General features: G+C 37.4%; 3 protein-coding genes and 1 long non-coding RNA gene across 10 annotated transcripts in view; 2 read left to right on the top strand and 2 right to left on the bottom strand.

Moving 5' to 3' along the window:
* Positions 1 to 55: 55 nt before the first annotated feature.
* Positions 56 to 9483, bottom strand: gnptg (N-acetylglucosamine-1-phosphate transferase subunit gamma). 5 transcript variants are annotated; one of them, XM_087308426.1, is made up of 11 exons: positions 9348 to 9480; positions 9125 to 9179; positions 8753 to 9038; positions 8239 to 8694; positions 7054 to 8028; positions 6630 to 6723; positions 6114 to 6228; positions 5287 to 5369; positions 3696 to 3818; positions 3536 to 3617; positions 56 to 286 (listed from the first exon to the last, which is right to left on the bottom strand). In XM_087308426.1, exons 5-11 carry the CDS (start codon positions 7191 to 7193, stop codon positions 195 to 197), a joined length of 729 nt encoding a protein of 242 aa, XP_087164552.1. In that variant the 5' UTR covers positions 7194 to 8028; positions 8239 to 8694; positions 8753 to 9038; positions 9125 to 9179; positions 9348 to 9480; the 3' UTR covers positions 56 to 194. The 5 variants fall into 5 exon arrangements, with proteins under 5 accessions (XP_087164552.1, XP_087164553.1, NP_001002057.2 ...); XM_087308427.1 differs by having other exon boundaries at positions 8246 to 8694; NM_001002057.2 differs by lacking the exon at positions 8239 to 8694 and having other exon boundaries at positions 7054 to 7137; positions 8916 to 9038; positions 9348 to 9483.
* Positions 9484 to 9918: 435 nt separating this feature from the next.
* On the top strand, positions 9919 to 18794 carry tsr3 (TSR3 ribosome maturation factor). Of its 2 annotated transcripts, NM_001002370.1 has the most exon segments (6): positions 9940 to 10257; positions 10784 to 10991; positions 12467 to 12660; positions 15223 to 15390; positions 18086 to 18140; positions 18246 to 18794. In NM_001002370.1, coding segments are annotated over 6 exon segments (894 nt in total). In that variant the 5' UTR covers positions 9940 to 10136; the 3' UTR covers positions 18394 to 18794.
* LOC141380762 (uncharacterized) lies at positions 10785 to 16955 on the bottom strand. Its single transcript, XR_015525417.1, has 3 exons — positions 14811 to 16955; positions 14364 to 14616; positions 10785 to 12924 (listed from the first exon to the last, which is right to left on the bottom strand). It is a non-coding gene; the product is annotated as an uncharacterized LOC141380762 (long non-coding RNA).
* Positions 18795 to 21756: 2962 nt separating the features above from the next.
* The window catches only part of pdpk1b (3-phosphoinositide dependent protein kinase 1b), a 24309-nt gene continuing 20618 nt past the window's right edge, over positions 21757 to 25447 (top strand). The window contains exon 1 of one of the 2 annotated variants that reach the window (XM_087308353.1): positions 21757 to 22267. Coding sequence is in view for 1 of the 2 variants with exons in the window: in NM_205699.1 (NP_991262.1) it covers positions 21848 to 21871 (24 nt within the window). In the remaining variant the exon portion in view is untranslated. 2 annotated transcript variants of the gene reach the window in all.

Here is a 25447-nt window from a genome sequence, read left to right as displayed (position 1 = left end):
AACCAAAAATATTTGCTTGAGGCATAGAACTGATAGCATTAACATTGTGAGCTCATTTTTTGTCACAAAAACTTTATTTTTAATTGTCAGTCCTGCATGGCTGAATAAAGTCCAAAGCTTAAAACCCGTTAAATAGCATCATCTCACAGTCACATTATTTCCCTGAATGCTCAGATTAGCAGTGTTTTGTGATTTCAGTGCAGATCAGCGATGAAGCCGCCATCTCCGCGGAGGTGCTGGTCCTGGACAGGTGAAGGTTCAGTGTAACCCCGATCCTCAGTCCTGTCTGGGAGAGAGAGGGAACTGGTTTATTTCACTTGTGAGCACAGGTGAGATGCATTCATGTCTTTAACAAATACTGTTTAAAGTTAGCTTTATTGTTAATTCTGCCTCATTCAAACATACAGAGAATTGAAATTTTGTTACTCTAAGACCCGTTGTGCATACCGCTAACAAGAACACTACTAGAGGAATGTAAATATTCAATAAATATAAAAATTTTAGTCAATTATACAGACAAAAACACAATATACAAATAAGGTCACATAGCAGGTAGAGTGCAAATAAGTGACTATGTGGCGTAGTGACACCATATCCTAAAAAACAAACCTCGATCCAGACTCTTTCTCTAACTTTCCGCCAATTTCTAATCTTGCTTTTATTTCAAAGATCCTTGAGAAAGTTGTTTTGACTCAGTTACAAACAAATTTGACTTTAAATTCGGTGCATGAGACATTTTAATATGGTTTTAAAGCTTTGCACAGAACGGAATTTGCACTTTTAGCACGGAAGTGGTGTTAGTGAGGCCAGCAGGGGGCGCCCAACCTGCGGCCTGTGTGGGTCCTAATGCCCCAGTATTGTGAAGGGGACTCTGTTCTGAATGAATGGTGAATGTAAAAAGGGATATCACAGCTCATTTTCAGCTAAGTTAAGGGAAATGGCACTAATTAGCTAACGTTTTCTTTCCCAGACACACGTCTTAGATGCCATTTATCAAATTTGAGTTAATAAACTGCTTCTTTCACTATATTAGACTTGTCACGATACTGAATTAAAAGAAAAAGCCGGCAATTTCTGTGTTTGCACTGGGTGAAGTTTGTAAACTGAGTGCAAACCAAACACAGATACACGGAGACTGAAGCGCGAAGCCGTGTAGATCAGTCGAGTCATCCGCGCTCAGCAGCGCTTCCATGTTAGCGGGAAATAGCCGGGTTTAAAACTTCAGTACCGGGACAACACTATTACAGACAAGACAAGGGTGTGCTGCAGAGGACTGCTGTGTTTTATCAATCACCGGGTTACATAGACTGAAGCAGGAAAGCGTCCGCACGGTTTTTGACTAGTGCCATGAACTGAAGCCCTGGGGTCCGTTCTTCGTACCTCGCTTAAATGATCTAAGATGATTTGGCAGATCCTGGATCTTTTAATCTTGATAACTGATCTCTCGCTAATTTGGTTCTTCAAACAAGTTCGCGAATCAGATTAGAATGTCTGGATGAACTGATCTGAGATCGCTGCGTGTGTTGTGAAGGACAGATCTATCGATCCTCGAAATCATGATCAGCAATGCAACGATTGGCTGACGGCACAGCAGCGTAATGACATCATCTGATTAATATTCAATTATCCATGTGAGCAAAATTACATCAAATTAGCAGTAAACGGCTTGTTAAATATGACACGCAATAACCTTCCACATTTGTTGTGAGCTGCAGGCTTTACTCTTTCATGTGTCAAGAGTATTCATCATGTGTTTCAATGCAAATCAATGTATTTAGTTTTACATTTAGAAATGATTTTCTTTATTATAGTAGCCGTTTTTTAATCTGTGTAAAGAATAACTGGTTGTTAACAAAAGCGTTTTCATATTGGTAAAGGCGTCTGCAACTTTTGTGAAGCATCAAATCACCGGCATATTAGCTGTCAAAACATGTTTATGACTGCATAAATGTATTATTGCTTTAAAAAAGTCACATATTGTGCATTTCTATTATACACAATTTGTACTAAAGCGATCTAAAAAGTTCATATCATTAAGTTTTCTCTTTGCACCACCAGGTGGCAGTCTTTGTACTGTCATTTCGAGGGTGCAGATTGCAAAAGTTTTATTAATATGTATAACTTTATTTATTTTATTAATGACTATAACTTTATATATATAGTTAAAAAATATGTACCATTTTCCCAAGAGTGTATAACTACGACTGTAAGAAAATATCAGAATTGGGAACATACTTTCTGTATTATCTTTGCTTGAACTGAGCCGATCTAATCCTGTTTATATGAATTGAACCTGCTCCCGATCAGGTTTGCCCTAGCAGAACTGTTGCCATGACAACAACTCTCGGATCAGCTTTGAAGAATGAAACGATCCTGGATCGTGTCAAATCGTCAATATCCAAATCCAGCTAACTGAGTAACCCACGTATGCAGAACGGACCCCAGGAGGACACTTAAGCGCATCACTGAGATTGTGATCTTGTTTGATGCTAATTTGCTTTTAATTGTTTAAAATAAACTTACTGAATAATATTAAAGTGATGGTTACACCATTTCTGCATTTTGAAATTTCGACAACAGCTGGAGGTTTGTAGTCTACAGCATGTTACTGCAATGTTTCCAGTGCTGGTCCTATTGACCTTATTCTAAAATGCTGAAGTGCGCCTGTTTTCGCGATTGGCTAAGAACTTCCGTTTCAGTCGCCTATGGGAGAAATGACAAGGAATAATAAACGGCAAAAAACGGTCAAACTACTTGCTCTACAAACAAATGTATGCATGACTATACAGACCAAGTAGAATAATATAACAAGGAAATATCAGTTTGCAACATCAAACAGCGAAACGAGCAGTTTTTAATGTCTAAAAATGAATGGAAGTGAATGAAACTGGAAGTCTCGTGCCAAAAAGGTTCAAATGGCAGCGCCCACTCGTCTGCGGAGAATAAGGTCATTACTTCCGGGTTTCTTCCCACCGCAGCCTCGCTTTGGTTCTTTAAAATGGCGGCCGCGTGAAATAAGCGTATACTGCTCTGTGAGCACTGTCTTTCAGATGAGACGTTAAACCGAGGACACTCTGTGGTTGTTAAAAATCCCAGGATGTCCTTCGAAAAAGACTAACCCTCCCCATATCATGATTGGCTTCATCACTCCAACGTCTCCTCTCCACCAATCAGCTTGTGTGATGTGTGCGGCCTGGCGCAAAAATGGCTGCCGTCACGTCATCCAGGTGGATGCCGCACACTGGTGGTGGGTGAGGAGATTCCCCCCTATGTGTAAAGCGCTTTGAGCGCCCAGAAAAGCGCTATGTAAATATAACGAATTATTAATTTAGGTAATTATTAATTATTTTAAGAGTATCAAGAGACATTTATACAGAAACTGATTCTGGGAAATCTATGGCGTTAGTCTTATTATAGTTAAGTTCTGCTTTTGACCTGATTGACCACAAGAAAATACATTTCAATTTTACACACTTAAAATAACTCACATCTACCACAGTCTATTAGATGAGGTGAAGCTTTGTATGCGTCTCACCTGCTGTCGCCTCATAGGAGATGTTGTGTTGTTTTAGGAGTGACTGAAGCCGTTCGATCTCTGTTCGCTGCTTTTCAAAGTCCTGTTAAAACAAACACGCTTGTTTACAACGGATGCAGCAGTTAAGCAGAGTGAAGGGTGCAGCATTTACATCTCTGACCTGTGTGCACTGCTCCAGACTGGGATGTGAGACAGAAGTCACGCTCTCCTCTGCCTTCTGCTGCTGAGCTTTTCTCAGAAACCCAGCCTCTTCAAACAGCTCCTTCAGCAGCTTATTATAACCCTAAACACACACATATGCCTTTAATTTGATGTTCTTAAGGTTTGCGTGTACTGGAAGTTGCTGAGTGTTTTATTTTAATATGCTAATTGGCTTCTAACTGAGACTGAATATTAAGTAAGGGGCGGGGCTTTGTTTTGCACATCATTCCCTCATATTGGCCACAGCCCTATAACCCTGCAGCCCAAGACCGGTTACTCACTGAAGCTAAGCAGGGCTGAGCCTGGTCAGTACCCGGATGGGAGTCCAGACTAGGTTGCTGTTGGAAGTGTGTTAGTGAGGCCAGCAGGGGGCGCTCAACCTGTGGTCTGCGTGAGTCCTAATGCCCCAGTAAAAGTGAAGGGGACACTACACTGTCAGTGGGCGCCGTCTTTCGGATGAGACGTTAAACCGAGGTCCTGACATTCTGTGGTCATTAAAAATCACATGGCACTTCTCGTGAAAGAGCAGGGGTGTAACCCCGGTGTCCTGGCCAAAGTCCCTCTATCGGCCCTTACGATCATGCACCCTGTTGGTGGTGTGGAGAGACCCCCCCTCATGATTGTGAAGCGCTTTGGGTGTATGGCCATACACAATAAATGCGCTATATAAATACACATTACATTACATACTGTGGCACACTAAATGTGCTCAGAGGCGCGTAGATAAGAATATTTATATACAGTTGCTATAGAAGTCCTCAGGTTAACATCAACAGAAGGACCAACTCCAAAAGCAGAAGCAAATACTTAGACTTTGATTGAAGATTACCAAAACGAACACATTTTTTCAGTGGACTAACTTGCACCGATTAATTATTCACCTTAACATTGTCAATTTTGATTTTACGCAGACTTTTAGTTTATTACAGACGCTTTGTATCCTGTTGAACATGGATTAAAAAAACACTACATGAGAAATCAGCACTGTATTGTGACATGGACTTTTTTGTGAAAACTTTGCAATTCAAATGAATCATGTTGACATTTGAGCTCAATAAAGACACAGTTCACCCAAAAATTTAATTCATTTACTCTCACTCAAGTGGTTTTCTGAAAAAATAATAGTCTTTTTTTGCTTCAAGATGGACACCAGTGATAATCAAATACACCAGTGATTTATAAAACCAGGCACATTTATTGAAAAAAAAAAAAATGTCTTGAATTGAACTATGGCCTAATCCCGGCTTATTTCAAACCTAGTTAGTGAAACCAGGACTTAACTTATATAAAAAAACTTGCCTACTCAAAATGTAAACCAGCGATGTCCAAACTCGGTCCTGGAGAGCCGGTGTCCTCAAGAGTTTAGTTCTAACCCTAATCAAACACACCTGAACCACCTAATCAAGCTCTTTATAGACATACTAGAAACTTCCTAGCAGGTGTGTTGAAGCTAGTTGGAGCTAAACTCTGCAGGACACCGGCCCTCCAGGACCGAGTTTAGACACCCCTGATGTAAACGTACAGTAGTTAGCAAGGGTTTTTTGTGTTACCTGTTCTGTGATGAGTTCTTCATATCGAGATTGTGCAATTTCATCCCACTCCTTCTGTAATTTCTCACTTAAAACCGGATACACTGAAAACACACAAAAGCACGGCGAGAGACTGTGAATACTGTAAATAGCTTTTAAAGGAATGCTACACTTTTATATTTTGAAAATAGGCTAATTTACAACTCTTCTAGAGATACACAGTTGAGTTTTACAAATGTTGTTGCCATTCAGCTGATCTTTGAGTCTGGCGAGAGCACTTTTAGCTTAGCTTAGCATAGTTCATTGAATCGGATTAGACCGTTAGCATCTCACAAATTATTATTATTTTTTTTTTTAAAAGAGTATCAATAATTTCCTATTTAAAGCTTCTGTTGTTATATTGTGTACTACGACCAACAGAAAATATAAAGTTACTTTTTTATAGACTGACATGGCTAGGAACTATAATCTCATTCAGGTGTAATGATCAAGACATTGTTGCCATACCATGGCTGCAGCAAGCAATGACATTACTTAGTGCTGTTACCTAGCTGGGGACTAATTTCAGATGCACTGCTGAAAACAGGAACATTTTTTTAAATAGGAAAATTATCACTTTTTTTTACCAAGATGCTAATGGTCTAATCTGATTCAATGATCTATGCTAAGCTATGCTAAAAGTGCTCCCTTCAGACCCGGAGATCGGCTAAATGGATTAAAAAATGGTACAACTCGCCTTTTTAACTGTAGGGGAATTGTAAAATGAGCCTATTTTCAAAACAACAAGGAGTGTACCTTTAAAACTTAACTAGTTGGATTAGATTATTAACACACATTGCTTAACTTACCTAAGAGGGAGTGTGAATGGCAGACTAGTGGCGTCTCAAATGTTAGAGAATAAACACACGTTTGTGGCTCTGAAACACCTGCTAGTTTACTGCTGCTTCCACACACCAGGAGAACCTAAATGCAGACATAAAATAGTAAATTAGGTCAGCATTTACTGAAAATACAGCTACATAAATTATATGTGTAACAAAATATATAACAAAAGCAGAGCAGCACGGTGGCTCAGTGGTTAGCACTGTCGCCTCACAGCAAGAAGGTCGCTGGTTCAAGTACCATCTGGGCCAGTTGGCGTTTCTGTGTGGAGTTTGCATGTTCTCCCCGTGTTGGTGTGGGTTTCCTCCGGGTGCCTCAGTTTCCCCCACAGTGCAACTAAATTGGCCGTAGTGTATGTGTGTGAATGAGTGTGTATGGATGTTTCCCAATACTGAGTTGCAGCTGGAAGGGCATGCGTGACCTCTAAAATGAAGACTAAGCCGAAGGAAAATGAATGAATGAATAACAAAAGCATCTCCTACCTTGGTCTGTCTGTTCTTGTTTCCGCATGAATCTCCTTCACGCATCCACATGCCAGTAAATGTGTTATTCTCAATCTCCCATTCGTGCCAAATACTACACACACACATACACACACACACACACAAAAGTACTCTTAAATAATGATTACCTATGAATAATAGAAAAAAATATAAGCTAGACCAGGGGTGGCCAACCCTGTTCCTAGAGAGCCACCTTCCTGCAGATTTCAGTTGCAACCCATATCAAACACAACTGCCTGTTATTATCACGTGGTGTTCAGGTCCTAATTAATTGGTTCAGGTGTGTTTGATATGGGTAGCAACTGAAATCTGCAGGAAGGTGGCTCTCCAGGAACAGGGTTGGCCACCCCTGAGCTAGACGCATAATTCAAATATAAAAAAAAGACTTTTATTAAAAGATTACCCCAGTATACCGCTGTATGCGTTCCATCTGAAACTCTGTTCATGCTGAGTCACATTATGAAAAGGACAAAACACATATTTGTATCTAAAAACAGAAGAAAACGTGTTAGTTTTTATTTCAATTGCACAAAATTCAGTCATTGTCGTACATGACAAAGTAAAAACACGTATAAAATAATATACAGACTATAAAACAATCAAAGTGTGATAAATACTTAAAGGGATAGTTCACCCTCACATTTTAATTTACTCACTATTTACTGTCTCAAGCGGTTATAAACATTTATGAGTTTCTTCTGTATTCTGAAGAATGTTGAAAACCTGTAACCACTGACTTCCATAGTAGGAAAAACATATACCATGGACGTCAATGGTTACAGGTTTTCAACATTTTTCAAAATATCTCCTTTTGTGTTCAAAAATCATAAGAAACTCATAAAGGAAACAAAACAAGTAAAAAGTGAGTAAATGATGACAGAATGAATCATTTTTTGGGTGAACTATATGACAAAGTAAAACACAATGTACATCAGATGAAGAGTTTCAAAACAATTAAAGTTTAATAAATATTTAAAGGGATAGTTCACTCAAAATTTGCTCACTGTTACTGTCGCAAGTGGTTTTAAACGCACAAAAAGCTGAAAACCTGTACCCATCGACTTCCATAGTAGAAAAAACTAATTGTATGGAAGTCAATGGTTACAGGTTTGCAGGTTTCTTAAAAACATCTTGTTTTGTGTTCAACAGAATAACTTATGAAGATTAGAAACACGAAAAACGTGAGTAAATGATGACAGAATATTTCATTTTTTGGGTGAACTACATCACAAAGTAAAAACACAAAATAATGTACATCAGATGAAGAATATCAAAGCAATTAAAGTTTAATTAATATTTAAAGGGATAGTTCACACCTAAATTACAATTTACTCACGATTTACTGTCTCAAGTGGTTTTAAACACAAAAAGTAAAAACCTATTGGCATCGACTTCCATAGTAGGAAAAATAAAATACTTTAGAAGTCAATGGTTACTGGTTATGGTTTACTATATGACAAAATAAAAACACATATTGTACATCAGATGAAGAGTATCAAAACAATTAAAGTTTAATTAATATTTAAAGGGATAGTTCACCCAGAATTAAAATTTACTCAAATTTACTACTGTCTCAAGCGAAAAAAGCTGAAAACATGTAGCCATCGACTTCCATAGCAGGAAAAACAAATAGTATGGAAGTCAATGGGTCCAGGTTTCCAACATTCTTCAAAATATCTTCTTTTGTGTTCAACATAATAACTCGTAAAGGTTTGAAACAAGTAAAAAGTGAGTAAATTATTACAGAAAGTTTCATTTTTTTGGTTGACCTACATGACAAAGTAAAAACTTATAAAAATAATGTGCATCAGATGAAGAATATCATAATAATTAAAGTTTAATAAATATTGAAAGGGATAGTTCACACCAAAATTTAAATTTACTCACCATTTACTTTCTCAAGTGCTTTTAAAAACAAAAGCTGAAAACATGTAGCCATCGACTTCCATAATGGAAAAACTAATTGTATGGAAGACAATGGTTACAGGTTTGCAGCTTTCTTCAAAATTTCTTATTTTGTGTTCAACAGAATAACTCATTAAGGCTGGAAAGAGGTAATAAGTGAGTAAATAATGACAGAATATTTAATTTTTCGGGTGAACTATCCCTTTACCTTTATCTTTTGCGCCAAAAAAGAAGACAACCACTAAAATGTCATTCAGTGTAACAGTAGTTTACGAAGAAACTATATGATATGGCATAAAACATATATACTAGATAATCATATTTATATATTTTTTTTAATGTGGGAAAAATGTTACTGACGTTGCCTCAATGTAGTTAAAGCATTTTCCTGCCAGTCTGTGCAGATGTGGAGGTCCAGACACTGGAGATGGGCTGACTTTAGCCTGCAATCGACTAGTCTGAGACACAAGTGGATTATTCAGTCTGAAAATGAAAAGAAAAAGGACATTTTGAATACAATTATTTTATATTTGAGCTGAATATGTTTTAGGAGCTGTTGGAAAGCTTACCCAAATGTGTTAGGTTCCTCCACTATCTTCATCTTCCCTCCTGACGTCACAGCCACTGACAAATAACATATAAGAACACCACAGCTGTTATGAATATTATTAGCTAAAACTCTACATGTAAAACCAAATACATTAAAACACTTTCAGTTCCGCGTGTTCAGCGCTGTGTTGATTTAATTATCTGATAATACAATTAGAAGGTAAGTCGATTTGTTATACTTACCTAGTGCTGTCAGATAAAACAGGCATACTTTAAAATTTACAATCTCCATAACTCGTGAAATCCTCAGATTTGTATATAAAACTACATCTCTGTTTATCGTCTGTGTGTTCATGTGACAACTGAAAACATCACCGATGTAAAGAGTGGATGGTTCTATGTTTTATGAATTTGTCGCTTGTGAAACGTATGAATTATCAAAACAGGACATTATATAATAGTTTTAATAGTAATAGAGAGGACGATATCGTTTTAAATTAAGATTTAATAGTTATTTTAGCTGTTTAAATAAAACCTAAAGCTCGAAATAAGCATCAAAACGTTCGTAAATCTTAAAAATGCGGCGCTGACAGTAAACCAAAAAATAATATGCTACATTTCCGGGTTTGATTCCGCAAGAATAAAAGTCCTATTGCGTTTTTACGTTTTTGATTATTACGTGTATGCTATGTATAACATGTGTGTAGTATTGAAGCTAAAATATCCTTTACAATTAAATAGTCAAAGCTAAATCTTTATAACTATGTCTGTGAATAAATTAGTTTTATTTTGGTTACAGCAACAGCCATGTTTCATGACGTCATCGTGTTTTGGCCTCACGAAACGGCAGCGTGTCAGAATTAATCTTTAAAGTGTGCTCTAAAAGCACATAAACATTTATATTTAAGCCATGGTCGGCGTAAAGTCGGTATAGTGGCGTGGTGTACACTGTAAAGATCTTAAACCAATAAGTCGCTCACACACGTGCGAAAGTTAAAGACTTTTAAACCTAAAATAAGCTCGAATTCAGACATGGGGCGTAAAAGACAGGGTAAATGTGAGCGATCTGTCCACAAGGGTAAAGACACTCGACACAGGATGAAGGGGAAATCATTGGACACATTCACAGAGGAGATGCACGAGGCTCTGCAAGGTCTGTGGTTTCTGCCATGTCCGTTTAAAGGGATTGTGCATGCAATGTTGTCATGCTTATTTTAGAAAACATCTCGAATAAGTCTCTGATGTCAATAGAGTGTATATGTGACGTTTCAGCTTAAAATACACCACCAATAATGTTTTATAACTCTTTGCAACTGCCTCTTTTGGGCTTTGATGCCAATTGGGTGATTTTGGTGATTGTCGCTTTAAATTCAAATAAGATCATGGGCTTTTAAAAAGAGGGCGGGACTACAAATGGCTGTGTGTCAGCATAGTGGCAGATTCTAAAACACGTTAAGCTGAATACTAGTATCTTGCGAAATAACTTGTAAAATATTGTTATTTATATTGTTATTAAAAACATACTGCCATCATGACGAAATAGTTACTAGGATTATTGTGTTTAAAACTATGTTGGGGAAAAAAAGCTTCTCTTTGTTAAACAGCATGGAAGATTTTTGAAAAAGAATTAAAATTTCACAGGATAGCCAATAATTTTGTGTGTCATGTTTGTGTTTCAGCCAGTGAGCATGCAGATTCAGAGGCGGCCGGAGGGGTGAAGTTGCCCTGTCCGCTGGCCATGTGGGATCTGGGTCACTGTGACCCTAAACGCTGCACAGGACGGAAGCTAGCAAGGAAAGGTTTAGTGCGCTGCCTACGACTCAACCAGCGCTTTAATGGCCTGATACTCAGCCCTATGGGAACCAAATACGTCACACCTGCCGACAGGTGGGCCACACAGGAAACATTTTTCAACAATAATACATTGTTCGTTGTTGATTGAATATGTTTTTGTCAGACCTGCTTTTGCACATTAATAAACTAATTTAGGTTAAATAGCAGAATTTGCACAGAAAAGCTACATTACGCATGATGATGTCAAGAAATTCAACCAATCAGAGAGTTACAGTGAACATATAGTGCAAAAATAGAACTTTAACTCCACCCACTCCCATAAAGCACTTAATCGGGTACTTAAATAATTGTATTTACATGCATTATTTTTCAGTAAACCTGAAATATATTGTTTTGTTTAATATAAAACTAGTCATAAGGATATTTTGGGGTTGTTTTTAATTCAATTGTGTCATTCACAATGCTTCATGGGATTATAGACATTTTCTTTATCGAAGCTATTTAGTTTAACTTTGTTTTTTTCTGTTATTCCTACTTTTGTTCATTTGTTCATTACTTTTAATGCTTTAATTAAGACTTCTTTCTTTACCTCAGTGGAAATAATAGCTCTGGAACTGCTTAACAAGATCTATAAAGATGTCAAAATGTCAGTTTTGAATCACGGGAAAAATGTACATTTTAAAACATTTTCTTGAATTAATTGTAATGCAGCGTTTAATTTGTATTTTTTTAAAACCCCAGTCTTTTGAATGGTAGTGCAGATAAAAACATCTGTTTGCATGCAGATTTTCATCTAGGCAAAGCAAGTTTATTTATATAGCACACTACATACACAGTGGCAATTCAAAGTGCTTTACATAAATAACAATAAAATAAAAAGAACAAAGAATTAAAAGTTATTAGACACAGATTAAAACTGATTTAAATGTGTTAAAACAGGTTATGAAGGAATGTAAAAGAAAATAAAGACATAATAGTGCAATCTGTGGGAGGTAGCACAGTGCTTATTCAGTAAAGGCACAGCTAAACAGATGTGTTTTCAGTCTTGATTTGAACTTGCCTAATGTTGGAGCACATCTGATCATTTCTGGAAGCTGATTCCAGCAGTAGGAGGCGCTGTTAGTAGCTGAATGTGGATTTTCCCTGTTTTTACTGAACTCTTGGAATCCCTAATTTACTTGATCCTAATAGTAAAGTGAGCTATTAGGTTTGTATTCAGTGAGCATATCTGTAATGTATTGAGGTCCTAGGCCATTTAGTGATTTATTGACAAGTAATAATACTTAAAAATCTATTCTGAATGTAACTCGGAGCCAGTGTTAAGACCTGAGGACAGGTGTGATGTGCTCTGATTTCCTGGTTCTAGTCAGAATCCTGGCCGCAGCGTTCTGATGAGCTGCAACTGTCTGACTGTTTTTTGGGAAGGCCAGTGAGGAGTCCATTACAGTAATCCACCCTGCTGCTGATAAAAGCATGAACAAGTTTCTCTAAGTCTTCACTGGAAACAAAGCATCTGATTCTTGCTATGTTTTTTAAGAAGAAGAATCTATAATATTGTTGATTTTCAGGGAGATTGTGGCACATGGTGGTCTGGCCGTGATTGACTGTTCATGGGCTCGTCTTGAAGACACACCTTTCAGCAAAATGATTGGCTCTCATCCGAGGCTTTTGCCGTATTTGGTCGCAGCAAATCCTGTCAACTATGGAAAGCCTTGCAAACTGTCCTGCGTTGAGGCGTATGCCGCCACCTTCTGCATTGTGGGTAAGAAAATTCTTCAGGACTTTTTTTTTTTAGTTGAGCATTTAAAAAAAGATATTTTTCACTGTTATAAACTAGCCAAGAGTGCCATCTGCTGTTAAATGTAACCTAGAGCAGTCTGCTGTTAAAAACTTGCCTAAAACATCATCTACTGTTAAAAACTAGCCTACAGCACCATCTGCTATTAGAAACTAGCCTAGAGCACCATCTATCTTATGAACTAGCCTACAGCACCATCTGCTATTAGAAACTAGCCTAGAGCACCATCTATCTTATAAACTAGCCTAGAGCGCCATCTGCTATTAGAAACTAGCCTAGAGCACCACCTGCTGTTAAAAAGTACCCAAGAGCGCCATCTAATCTTAGGAACTAGCCTAGAGCGCCATCTGCTATTAGAAACTAGCCTAGAGCACCACCTGCTGTCAAAAAGTACCCAAGAGCACCATCTAATCTTATGAACTAGCCTAGAGCGCCATCTGCTGTTAAAAACTAGCCAAGAGCACCCTCTGCTGTTAAAAACTATCCTAGAGCACCACCTGCTGTTAAAAAGTACCCAAGAGCGCCATCTAATCTTATGAACTAGCCTAGAGCACCACCTGCTGTTAAAAAGTACCCAAGAGCACCATCCAATCTTAGGAACTAGCCTAGAGCGCCATCTGCTGTTAAAAACTAGCCAAGAGCACCCTCTGCTGTTAAAAACTAGCCTAGAGCACCACCTGCTGTTAAAAAGTACCCAAGAGCGCCATCTAATCTTATGAACTAGCCTAGAGCACCACCTGCTGTTAAAAAGTACCCAAGAGCACCATCCAATCTTAGGAACTAGCCTAGAGCGCCATCTGCTGTTAAAAACTAGCCAAGAGCACCCTCTGCTGTTAAAAACTAGCCTAGAGCACCACCTGCTGTTAAAAAGTACCCAAGAGCGCCATCTAATCTTATGAACTAGCCTAGAGCGCCATCTGCTATTAGAAACTAGCCTAGAGCACCACCTGCTGTTAAAAAGTACCCAAGAGCACCATCTAAACTTAGGAACTAGCCTAGAGCGCCATCTGCTGTTAAAAACTAGCCAAGAGCACCCTCTGCTGTTAAAAACTAGCCTAGAGCACCACCTGCTGTTAAAAAGTACCCAAGAGCACCATCTAAACTTAGGAACTAGCCTAGAGCGCCATCTGCTATTAGAAACTAGCCTAGAGCACCACCTGCTGTTAAAAAGTACCCAAGAGCACCATCTAATCTTAGGAGCTAGCCTAGACCGCCATCTGCTGTTAAAAACTAGCCAAGAGCACCCTCTGCTGTTAAAAACTAGCCTAGAGCACCATCGGCTGTTAAAAAGTAGCCAAGAGCACCATCTAATCTTAGGAACTAGCCTAGAGCGCCATCTGCTATTAGAAACTAGCCTAGAGCACCACCGGCTGTTAAAAAGTACCCAAGAGCACCATCTAAACTTAGGAACTAGCCTAGAGCGCCATCTGCTATTAGAAACTAGCCTAGAGCACCACCTGCTGTTAAAAAGTACCCAAGAGCACCATCTAAACTTAGGAACTAGCCTAGAGCGCCATCTGTTGTTAAAAACTAGCCAAGAGCACCCTCTGCTGTTAAAAACTAGCCTAGAGCACCACCTGCTGTTAAAAAGTACCCAAGAGCACCATCTAAACTTAGGAACTAGCCTAGAGCGCCATCTGCTATTAGAAACTAGCCTAGAGCACCACCTGCTGTTAAAAAGTACCCAAGAGCACCATCTAATCTTAGGAGCTAGCCTAGACCGCCATCTGCTGTTAAAAACTAGCCAAGAGCACCCTCTGCTGTTAAAAACTAGCCTAGAGCACCATCGGCTGTTAAAAAGTAGCCAAGAGCACCATCTAATCTTAGGAACTAGCCTAGAGCGCCATCTGCAGTTAAAAACTAGCCTAGAGCACCACCTGCTGTTAAAAAGTAGCCAAGAGCGCCATCTAATCTTAGGAACTAGCCTAGAGCGCCATCTGCGGTTAAAAACTAGCCTAGAGCACCACCGGCTGTTAAAAAGTAGCCAAGAGCACCATCTAATCTTAGGAACTAGCCTAGAGCGCCATCTGCGGTTAAAAACTAGCCTAGAGCACCATCGGCTGTTAAAAAGTAGCCAAGAGCGCCATCTAATCTTAGGAACTAGCCTAGAGCGCCATCTGCTGTTAAAAACTAGCCCTAAGCGCCATCTGATCTTATGAACTAGCCTAGAGCATCATTCGCTGTTTTAAAACTAGCCTAGAGCGCCATCTGCTGTTAAAATGAGTCTAGAGCACTGTTTGCTGTTATAATCTAGCCTAGAGTGCCATTTGATGTTAAAAACTAGCCTAGAGCAAACATCTTAATCTTAACAGCAAACCCTCTGTTGGATAAAACAAGCTCATTTTGCAAATCATATAGTTTGAATCAGCGATACACATTGTTATATTGCCATATTATGATATTACGATTTATTGTTACACCCCTAATTATTTATTTTCATGTCTTGAGTCATAGTACAGTTTAGTGTGATTAAATGGACATTTCTTTGTGTATTTATATGAATTGTGTCTCTATTTGATGCATCAGGTTTCCGTGACCTTGCTGTGCTCCTGTTGAGGAAGTTTAAGTGGGGTTTGGGATTTTTGGAGCTGAACAAGACTCTTCTAGAGCGTTACGCTTCCAGCCAATCAGAAGAGGAGTTGCTGGCTGTGGAGAAAGAGTTTCTGAGTGCCACACCTCAGGAAGAGGAGATCGGTAAGGCTTAAAGACATTAGGAAATCAAAGTGGCTATACAATATTTAGTTGAAACAACTTCCACTTTCTCTTTAACCACACCTCCTCTCTGATTAGTGAGTGTCAACCTGTCAATCCTAACAATCTAATCAACTTCCAGTTAGAGCTTAGATCGAGCCCAAAAAATTAAAACCGCCCCTACCCGAGCCAGTAAACCTTGTGTTTGAGCCGGACCCGATCCGACACATTAAATGTAATTATGAGCCCGAGCCCAACTATTTAGAACCTGACTGTTTTTTAATACGTGGGCCGTTATAACAGAAGACTCAACTACAATTCTGAGTGGTTTACTTTGAACTAAAGAAATGAGTTTACATTTATCTTAAAGGTTCAGGACACCCTGGAGAACTTTTTTTTATATTAACAGATTTGTGTGTGTTGAGCATCAGTTAAGACAATGTTAGCACCTGTCAGCTTTAATTGTGGGGAAAACTGGATAATTTTGAGCTTTTGTCAGCTAATTTCAGCTTCCGGGTTTAAAATGATTTTTGGGGCGGGATCAAAATCGGCGACGTAGCGCAGTACTGCAAGTGCAATAATGACGCGTCGGTTTCTCATTATTATTCATAGCGGAGTTTTCTTATCCTATGAGAAGAGCCGTCTGCTTAATTATTCATGAGACCTGCCAGACCTAAGCCCGAGCTGTGAGACACAGACCAACAGTATTTAGCCGTTCATGAAGGCTCATATGTGTTTGTTTCCATGATCCACGGGGTTTGTTGCATGTTTTCCCTCGCGATCTTGTCAGGGCCGATCATACAGCAAAGCTGTGTGTGTGCTGCTAGCATTTTTGTCAGGAGAGCAGCACGAGAATTAGAGAATGGCGGACGCTGTCTTTTATCAGGAGTTCGTTTACATTCAGACACATCACTGTGCTGCTGTGTTTGCCTAAATCCTCCAGATTACCAGCAGGGTTAATGGTTAAAATAGACAGGTCAGGAGACCTGCTGCACTGAGTCTGCTGGAGACAGGGATTGAGGGAGAAGTCCTCATTTATAGGGTTTACATGAACACACTTATCTTTATAATGATATAAATTGTGGTTGTGTGTATATGAAATAACGAATAACAAATGTAGCAGGGCATTAAATCACTGTTCATTTCTTTGCATTTTAACTTTGTGAACTATAAACTCATGCGTCTCCTCACGGTTTGTCTCATTTTGTGATCTAACTGACAACAACAGTTGTTCGCTTACGTTCTCCCCTGCTGGCTACGCCCACTCCTGCCCGATGCTCGCGGAGCTCCATGCCTATTAATCATGCATCTTTTGAAAAAACTCTGAAGTAGACTTTAGCCAAATGTGGGGGGTGTCATGGCCCTTTAATGAATAGTGCAATAAGAACAATACATGTAAACTGCAATGTGTGTTATTTCCAGGGTGTCTGCAGGGTTTTAAAAAGTATTAAAAGTTGATAAAACAATTATGAGAAAATTAAGGCCCTTAAAAGTTATTAAAAAGTCTTAAATCATGTTTTTAAGAGGTCCTAAATATTGTTCAAGCATTTTCCAAAGTGTTTGACTCCAAAAAAAAAGCATAAATATATTTATTTTCCTTTTAATAAAACAATGGCGTGCTCGATCAACACAATTGGTTCGGGCCGGGGCATGTACGGCCAAGCTTCTCCTTCCGGGTGATGATGTCACATAATTGGCGACAAACCCGGAAAGGTGATGTGACGCTCTCCACATGTAAGTGGAATGGGAAAAATGGGAAAATGTAAGTTTGCGGACTCCTAGTTGGAGAAAGACCAGTTTAAACAGTGGCTGAAGCCTGTTACTGAAAACAACCGCGTAATTTATTCCTTCAAGCTTTGTTTCTTCCGAGCTTATTTGAGTTCTGTTGAATGGTTGTGCTCCATTGATTTATTGAACTACAACTGTTTATTAAGTTAAAGGTTTGATACTGATTACATCTTGAAGTGGCGATGAGGTCTTAAAATATTCTGAGAAGGTCTTAGAAAGGTATTGAAATTTCCTTTAGGACTCCTGCGTATTCCCTGTATTCAGAATGGATCATAACAAAAGAGGGCATTCAAGGCTGACTATCATCCTTTCTGCCATGGCAAGCCTGCTTCATGTGTCTGTTCATCGTGGAAGTCCCCGCTATCATTACACCTCATTCACACCGCACGCTCGAGCAGAGCGTGTTTTTTTCGCGTCCATGTTAACAGATTAGAGCCTTCATACCGCACGCATCAGTTCAAATCTTGAGCAGAGCTGAAGCAGCAGTGCCGTGATCATTTCTTTGCTGGGTCTGTTTTTGCTGCTGCTCGTGCTCAATTAAAGTGACAATGCATTGATAATGACCAAAACACATTGAACAAACCATTATTATACAGTGACCTGCCTAATTAACCTAGTTAAGCCTTTAAATGTCACTTTAAGCTGAATACTAGTGTCTTGAAAAATGAAGTTAGTTAAACTATTATGAGTTATTAAATGAGTTGTTAAAACTATTATGTTTAGAATAGAAACGTGTTGAAAAAATCTCTCTGTTAATCAGAAATGGAGGAAAATAAATTGGGACTAAATAATTCTGACCTCAGCTATACGCCACTTTAGGGATAAGGAGACAATCACTTACATTTTATCCTGACTTTATTGATTTTAAATAATCAGATATACTGTAATTGTTTGTTTTTTCCCTCTATAGATCCTTTTGACGTGGACTCAGGGAGAGATTTTGTGAACCTTAACAGACCAGTCCAGTGAGACTCGCATTTATTGTTACTGTTCCACTAATATGAATGATATTTAAATGCCAAAATATTGAATATCTATTACAGTAAGCTGAGTTTGTTTTGTACACTCAGGGCTAAATATGATGACAGTGACAATACATCAGAAGAAGAAGATGATGATGAAGAAGAAGAAGATGATGATGATGATGATGAGGAGGAGGAGGAGGAAGAACAGAAGAGCGAGGAGCAAGAAAATGATCTGAAGTCTGCAGTTGTGTAATTTTAAAAGGAAACATTGAGGGTTGATTAAGTAACACTGACCTACACTTGACATAAGAAAACTTCTGTTTTCTGAGTGTTTGCTAATGTCGAGATGTTACCGTGTCGTGATTTGAGTCAGCAACTTCCCTAAAGACTTTTAATCATGTGTTAAATGAGCTTTTTTTGCTCTCGAGAAGCATCTTCTCAAACTATTAATGTAACATGCACAAAACTAAATGTGCCGACTGTTTATAAGTAGAATAAAATGTCTGAGTACAATTTTAAATGGCAATTTTAGTGTATTTAATACAAGTTTTCCAGATGTTTTGTTGATTGGATTTGAATAAATAACACATGTAACACAAGTAACACATTTTTTTTAAGTAAGTAAAAAGCTAGTAAGCTAGTTTGATTACCACATGCCAGCATCATGGAGTTATTAATACCATACTAGTCTTTTTACTTCACTTATCTTCATTTCTATAGTGCTTTTACAATGTAAATTGTGTCAAAGCAGCTTAATGTAGAAGATTATTGTGAATTGAAACTGTCAGTTCAGTTTTCAGAGTTGAAGTTCAGTTTAGTTCAGTTCAGTGTGGTTTAATTTTCAATGCTGAAAGTCCAAACACTGAAGAGCGAATCCATCCATGCGCAGCTTCATAAGCCCCATGATAAGCAAGCCAGTGGCGACAACGGCAAGGAATAAACTTCACCAATTGACGAAAGTAAAGGAAAAAAATCTTGAGAGAAGCCAAGCTCAGTTGGACACGACCAATATATATAGCCAAGTTTTTGGTGCAGAGCTGAAGTCTAGGCACCGGAGGCCTGAGAGCGCTGCACGTCCGTCATGGAAAAGCTGCAGGTGTGAGTAGGTCACTGGCGGGTTTACAGGCTGGCTCACGGGATGACCCAAGACTCGTCTGTCACTGGGGTCTTTCAGGAATCAGTCATGCTCACCACTCCTTCATGAACACCACAGCATCTGCTCAGGATACGGCCTGGTCTAGGGTTATGGAGACCTCGGGATAGGGAAAAACAGACTAACGAAAGCGTAGATGCCGTTTAAATTACAATGTCTTTTGGGACATTATCTGAAATAAAACAAAAAATGTCAAATATTTGTGCAATATTTGACAATAATCTAATTGACACTTTTAATATTTATTTAAAATGAATAGATCCTATTTAAAGACTAAATGTATATTTTACTAAAATGTAAAATATTAAAATAAAAAATAAATGAAGATACTTGATTTTAAATTACCTTTACTAAATAAGAGCTATATATTTTTTTCTCTTGTGTGCAATACACGTGTATGGAAATAAAAATAAACAACGCTATACTAATTTATAGTAAATACTATATTGTATGTTTAAATATATTAAAGTTTGTTATACTGTATAATATAGTATTTACAGCACAGTGTTAATGAAGGATCTGCATACTGTAGTGTTAACTATACTTTAGTTTTATATACTTTTTTGTTTTACCACAGTAATCTGTTTCTTGTACTATATATATATATATATATATATATATATATATATATATATATATATATATATATATATATATATATATATATATATATATACACACACACAGTTAAAGTCAGAATTATTAGCCCCCCTGAATTATTAGAACCCCTGTTTAGTTTTTCCCCTATTTCTGTTAATAGAATAGAATAGATTTCTTCAACACATTTCTAAACATTATAGTTTTAATAACTCATCTCTAATAACTGATTTGTTTTATCTTTGCCATGATGACAATAATAATTTTTTACTAGATATTTTTTAAGACACTTCAATCCAGCTTGAAGTGACTTTCAAAGGCTTAACTGGGTTAATTAGGTTAACTAGGCAGGTTAGGGTTATTAGGCAAGTTATTGTATAACGATGGTTTGTTCTGTAGATTATCGGAAAAAAAAAGTTTGCTTAAAGGGGCTAATAATATTGTCCTTAAAATGGTGTTTAAAAAATGTATAAACGTTTTTATTTTAGCCGAAATAAAACAAATAAGACTTTCTTTAGAAGAAAAAAACATTATCAAACATGCTGTGAAAATTTCCTTGCTCTGTTAAATATAACATGGGAAATATTAAAAAAGATATATATATATACACACACATACACATACAATATTTACTCAACAGTTCTGTCTGGTTCTGATTGGCTGATAGCAATGACAGCCGTTTCACACATTATGTGTTACTCCGCCCACAGAGTGACAGCAGATCAATAAACTCACAACTGTGTGACGAATATTGCACCTGTTGCACAACATAATGTACTTTTGAGGCTTTTTTAAGGCAGAATTGTAGTTGTTTAGATTGAAACTATGCAGTGTATTGATAAGGATAGTACCTATTTTAAATATTTATAATTTTGGAGAGCAAAGACGGTTGATGTTATGCCACAAGATGGCGACAGAGATCGCATGAAAAGCCCCTGGGGGAGGAAACTCAGGGTAATTTCAAACTACAGCTGATCAAATCATTCTAAAACAGGAAAGTCACATTTTAAGTCAATCACTCTGTTTTGTATATTGTAGTGCTGCATTTATACCATAGTAATCTGCTAGTGCTTGCTTTGGCTTTTTTTCGGGGTTAGTTGTGATATCCCAATTGCAACAAAGAAATCTCGGTAGACGGATGGCATTTCATGCTGTTTAGGCTTATAATCTTAAAATGTGAGCAAAATCTCCTGTCTCCTATCTCACTTTAGTATGGAAGCATATGACAAGCATAATTTACTTTGAAAGAAATATGCAAAATGGCAATGCATTATGTTAAATGGCAAAGACATTACGCTAGAGAATCATTCAAATACTTGCTCTAAAGTGATGTTGGTGATTTACGTCAGCTGCAGATGTGAAGGAATGGCGGAAGAAAGTAGTTCCTCATACAAAAGGGTTTTCAGACCCTCTGTATTTGATTTTCTTTTTTATACACACAATTATGGCGTCGAACTGTTGTATAAACGCAATATCTCACTTGTAGCAGAGCGATATGGCTGTTTATCGTTAGTAGTGGGACACCAACGCACACCTCCCACCATTGAGTTTAATATGGTAAAGATGTAGAATTACCACAACAGATTAATTCTAGTAGTTCATAAATGAGGTACATAATAGCACTTTCGTGAATTAAATTTGATGAGGACACCAAAATTGGAAACCTATTTTTAAATACAATGTATTTGCTCACGGTTTGCCCATGTTTATTATCCAAAATGTAATATGTAGGCATGCTTAGTGTAAATGTTGTGTCTTCCCCTTCCATAATTCGCATTGATCCGAATGTTTTCGGGAATCGCCGTTTGGGGGCGCGCGAGATTTTTTTTCCTCTCGACTGCAGTAATGTTGTTGTGGCGTGACGTCACCGCGGCGAAACGAAGGCGCAGAGAGGGCGGCCATGACTCCAGTCTCCACAATTATTTAATCCCAAATAAATTACCTGCGGAAAACTTCCATGGCAAGAGCCACGAGTCAGATTGTGAGTACCGCCGTTGTCTCGGCATAGCGGGCTCGAAGCCGCCTCGCTCTCCGTCGCGTGTGCCGCCCGCAACGGCGTTTTTTTTGTAGTGGGAGGCGCGGGACTCTCGCGACCCTAGTCGTTAGCTTAGCATGTAGCCTCGTTAGCCCGCTAGTCCCCAAAACAAGCGCAAGTCTATAAACCAGGAAGTGTCAACTTTTGTTTCCTAGCGTAATTTATACAGGGATTTCTGAATGAATCATTAGGCTCGACGTTGGCGCTTTTAGGAGAGCGTTGTGGAGGAATGCTCATATTGTTGTGCGTTAGCTCTGCCAGCTAATTCTGTCAACAAATGAAGTTGCTTGTTTTCTTAGCCGTTAGCCTGACCGCTAACTCACGACACGGGCTTTGGTTCTTGTGAGTCTAAAACTTGATATCTAAGTCATCAAACCGCTTTGTTTATAACTGTTTATTAAGCACAAGTAGGAATTATGCTCAAGTCTTTGACAGACTATCTAAACAGCTTTTGAGTCCGTAACACTTTTAGCATAAGTCGCCTCAGGTTGTTTTGCGTTTGTTTTGTATCATTTTATCATATTAGTTCATATTTAACGAGAAATCGTTTGCATTAAATGTGTGTTAGACGTTTATTGACATATCTGTGTTTGTGTTTGCACATTTATGAGTGTTATTTCACACTCAAACGAGTTTAGTCACAGTTGCGGCCTATAGAAGTGGCTTGGAGATATTTATGGTTTCACCTTCTCAGGTGTTTTTGACAGTCACACAGATCTGTAGATTCAGACAAAACCTTCATGAATGTTACTGGTGATTTATCAGCTCGGTTGTTGAAACACTTCCTATTAAACTGTGCGTGTGTAGATTTATCAAGATGTAAACTGGCTTTGATCCAGCAGTGTAATTTGGGTGTTGTTTGTATCATAGTTTTGGCTTGTTTGCTTTGAATGATGATTGTGGTTCATAGGTTGAAGAAGGCAGGTATGGGCGCTATTTAACTTGGTTGAGGTGTGACTCGTGTTTTATTGAGGTGTTTTGAAGTTAGGACTGAGAGTAAGGCAGGAAACTACTGATTACGTTCATAAGTGTGAGAGAAACATGATTCATGTGGATTTGTGCAACATGTTAGTTTCTTTTTAAGAATTACAATAATGTTTAATTTGAAGAGCCACATATTTAAGCAGTTATACATTATAAGAGTCAGGATGACACTCCTTGGACATGTTTTTGTTTATCTAAGGCTGCTTTTGTTGTAATTTGTGTTGAAGGTGTGCTCTTAATGCTTAATTATAAATAGCTTAATACGTAAGCATTGTGTTCTTTTATTTAAATTAGCCAGTTTGCTGACTACTATGAGTGATGTCATTGCACTGAAAATTCATTTACAGCCATGACGTCACACATATAAGCATTGCGTCTGTATTTTCTATAAATGTGCAATTCTTTGTAGCAAATTATATATATATATATATATATATATATATATATATATATATATATATATATATATATATATTGGGTATGGGACAATAACTAGGGCTGTCATGATATCTATTTTTTGCTAGGTCATATATTGCACCAAAATAAATTGAGATATTATTGCCACTTTATAACTTATATCATTAATAAAAAAATAATAATGTACAACACAATAGTGTAATAATTAAGGTACACTGTTTCAAAGAACATTTTATTTTTAAGAAAATTTAGGTTGGAAATTAAAACATGAAAAAAAAAATCTTAAATCCAAAGCTGTCAACATTGAGATGTGAAAATAAGGGATATGCCCACCATAATAATCCCCAAATGAATAAATCTGTTCTTCTAGAGCTGTTTCATTGTAAATAAACAGTTAAACAATCAGTAATGTGTTTTATTATTATTTTCAAAAGAAAAAATAAATAGTATAAATTAGCAACAAATACATTTGCAAACAGTTCAGCTTATTAAAATGAATAGCTATTATAAAGAAACCATTTTCTTCACGGCAAAGCTTTCAGATTCTAATTAAAGAGCAACGAATGAATGTCTAATTTTTTTTAGATTTTTCGTTTGATTATATTAAATAACAGTGGTGTCACTTTAAAACCGCACACATCTAACATTATAATGAAAGCATTCGATTGCTTTCCTAACTATTTATGTTCATTTAGGACAAAATTAGTTGTGCTTGAAAAAAAACCCACCAAGATTGACATCTTTTGATGTTATTATTAATAATTATGTGTATTTGCACCTGAAACACAGACAAATCACATGTACAGAATCCATTTGGGAAACAGCGTCTGTTTATCACTATGAAGTGTGTCTGCTGACAGTCACGCACTGCTATATGACGAGGGCACCTGTAATAGAAAGGAAAGGCAATCTCGCTATTTTATATTTATTTCAAAGTGTTTCCATGCCTAAATAAAACAAAAGCACAGAACAGACGCACATTTAAGAGCAAGGTGTGGCCCCTGGTGGTTCAGTTGTATTGGTTGTGTATAAGGAGGCTTGGCTTTTTAATGTTTATTGCCACTCTTCAGAGAAAGACAAAAAAAATGGGAGAAATACCAGAAAATTCCTTTACAGGATGATAGCGCGATAGAACTGTAAAATACAGGAGAATTCTGGGAAAACGGGAGGGTGGATGCTTAAAACAAATAAGTAATAATAAATATTAGATGTAAACAAAAAAGGTGTAAGTCTAAAGTAAACTTTTAATGCATTAATAATCGGGCAGATTCCAAGACAGCATTGTTTGTTAAATGTTTGCAGCATGTTTTTTTAATGCTGTTTTTTCGAGCGTTTTTAACAGCTTCATCTCTTTAGCTAAATAATGGGACCTGTCTAGTGTTTCCTCTATAGGATTTTGTTCCAGCTGTGGCGGCTGGCATTTTACACAGATCTACCAAATACATATAACGTTATTTCAATGACAAATGTTGTGACTTGAGTGCAGTATTACAAGAAGAGATTGCCTTTGTGTAATACGAGCATGTAAATCTCTTCGCCTTCACGCCGATTTCCTCTGTTCGTGCACAACACTTCTTGAATGCTCTTAAATATACACTGCTCAAATCTTCTTGTGCGCTCTCAAATAAACGCTGCTGAAATGTGATTTAGTGCGTTTATGTAACGAGTATGTCTTGTTATTTATATTTATATATATATAAATATTTAGCTTTATTACTGCTATCTACTGGTGGCAGGTCTATCAACGTTAACAAAATATGCAATTATTTCACATATTTGTATTAACTCTAAGCAGTTTTTCCTTCAGAAAAAGGAATTATGTTTGATGGAGGATAGTAGCCGATTAAAATACTAGATATTCTAAAGAAAATGCTTAAAAAATAATACAGTTTGACACTTAGAACAATTGTTATCAGGCCATTATAGGATAAAACAAATAATATTAAACTTTTAACTCAAACACATATCTAGTACTTCCAAAGAAACTGAGAATTCTCAAGTATTGCACACAGCTAATCTATAGTTTCACCTGACTTAAAAAGAGATTAAATCATTAGTTTTATTAAAATATTAGTTTCTTATATATATATATATATATATATATATATATATATATATATA

Source organism: Danio rerio, chromosome 24, assembly GCF_052040795.2.
Source record: "Danio rerio strain M-AB ecotype USA chromosome 24, GRCz13ab, whole genome shotgun sequence".
NCBI classification, from domain to species: Eukaryota; Metazoa; Chordata; class Actinopteri; order Cypriniformes; family Danionidae; genus Danio; species Danio rerio.
Note: the sequence above shows the minus strand (reverse complement) of the source record. Positions and strands in the feature narration are given on the sequence as shown.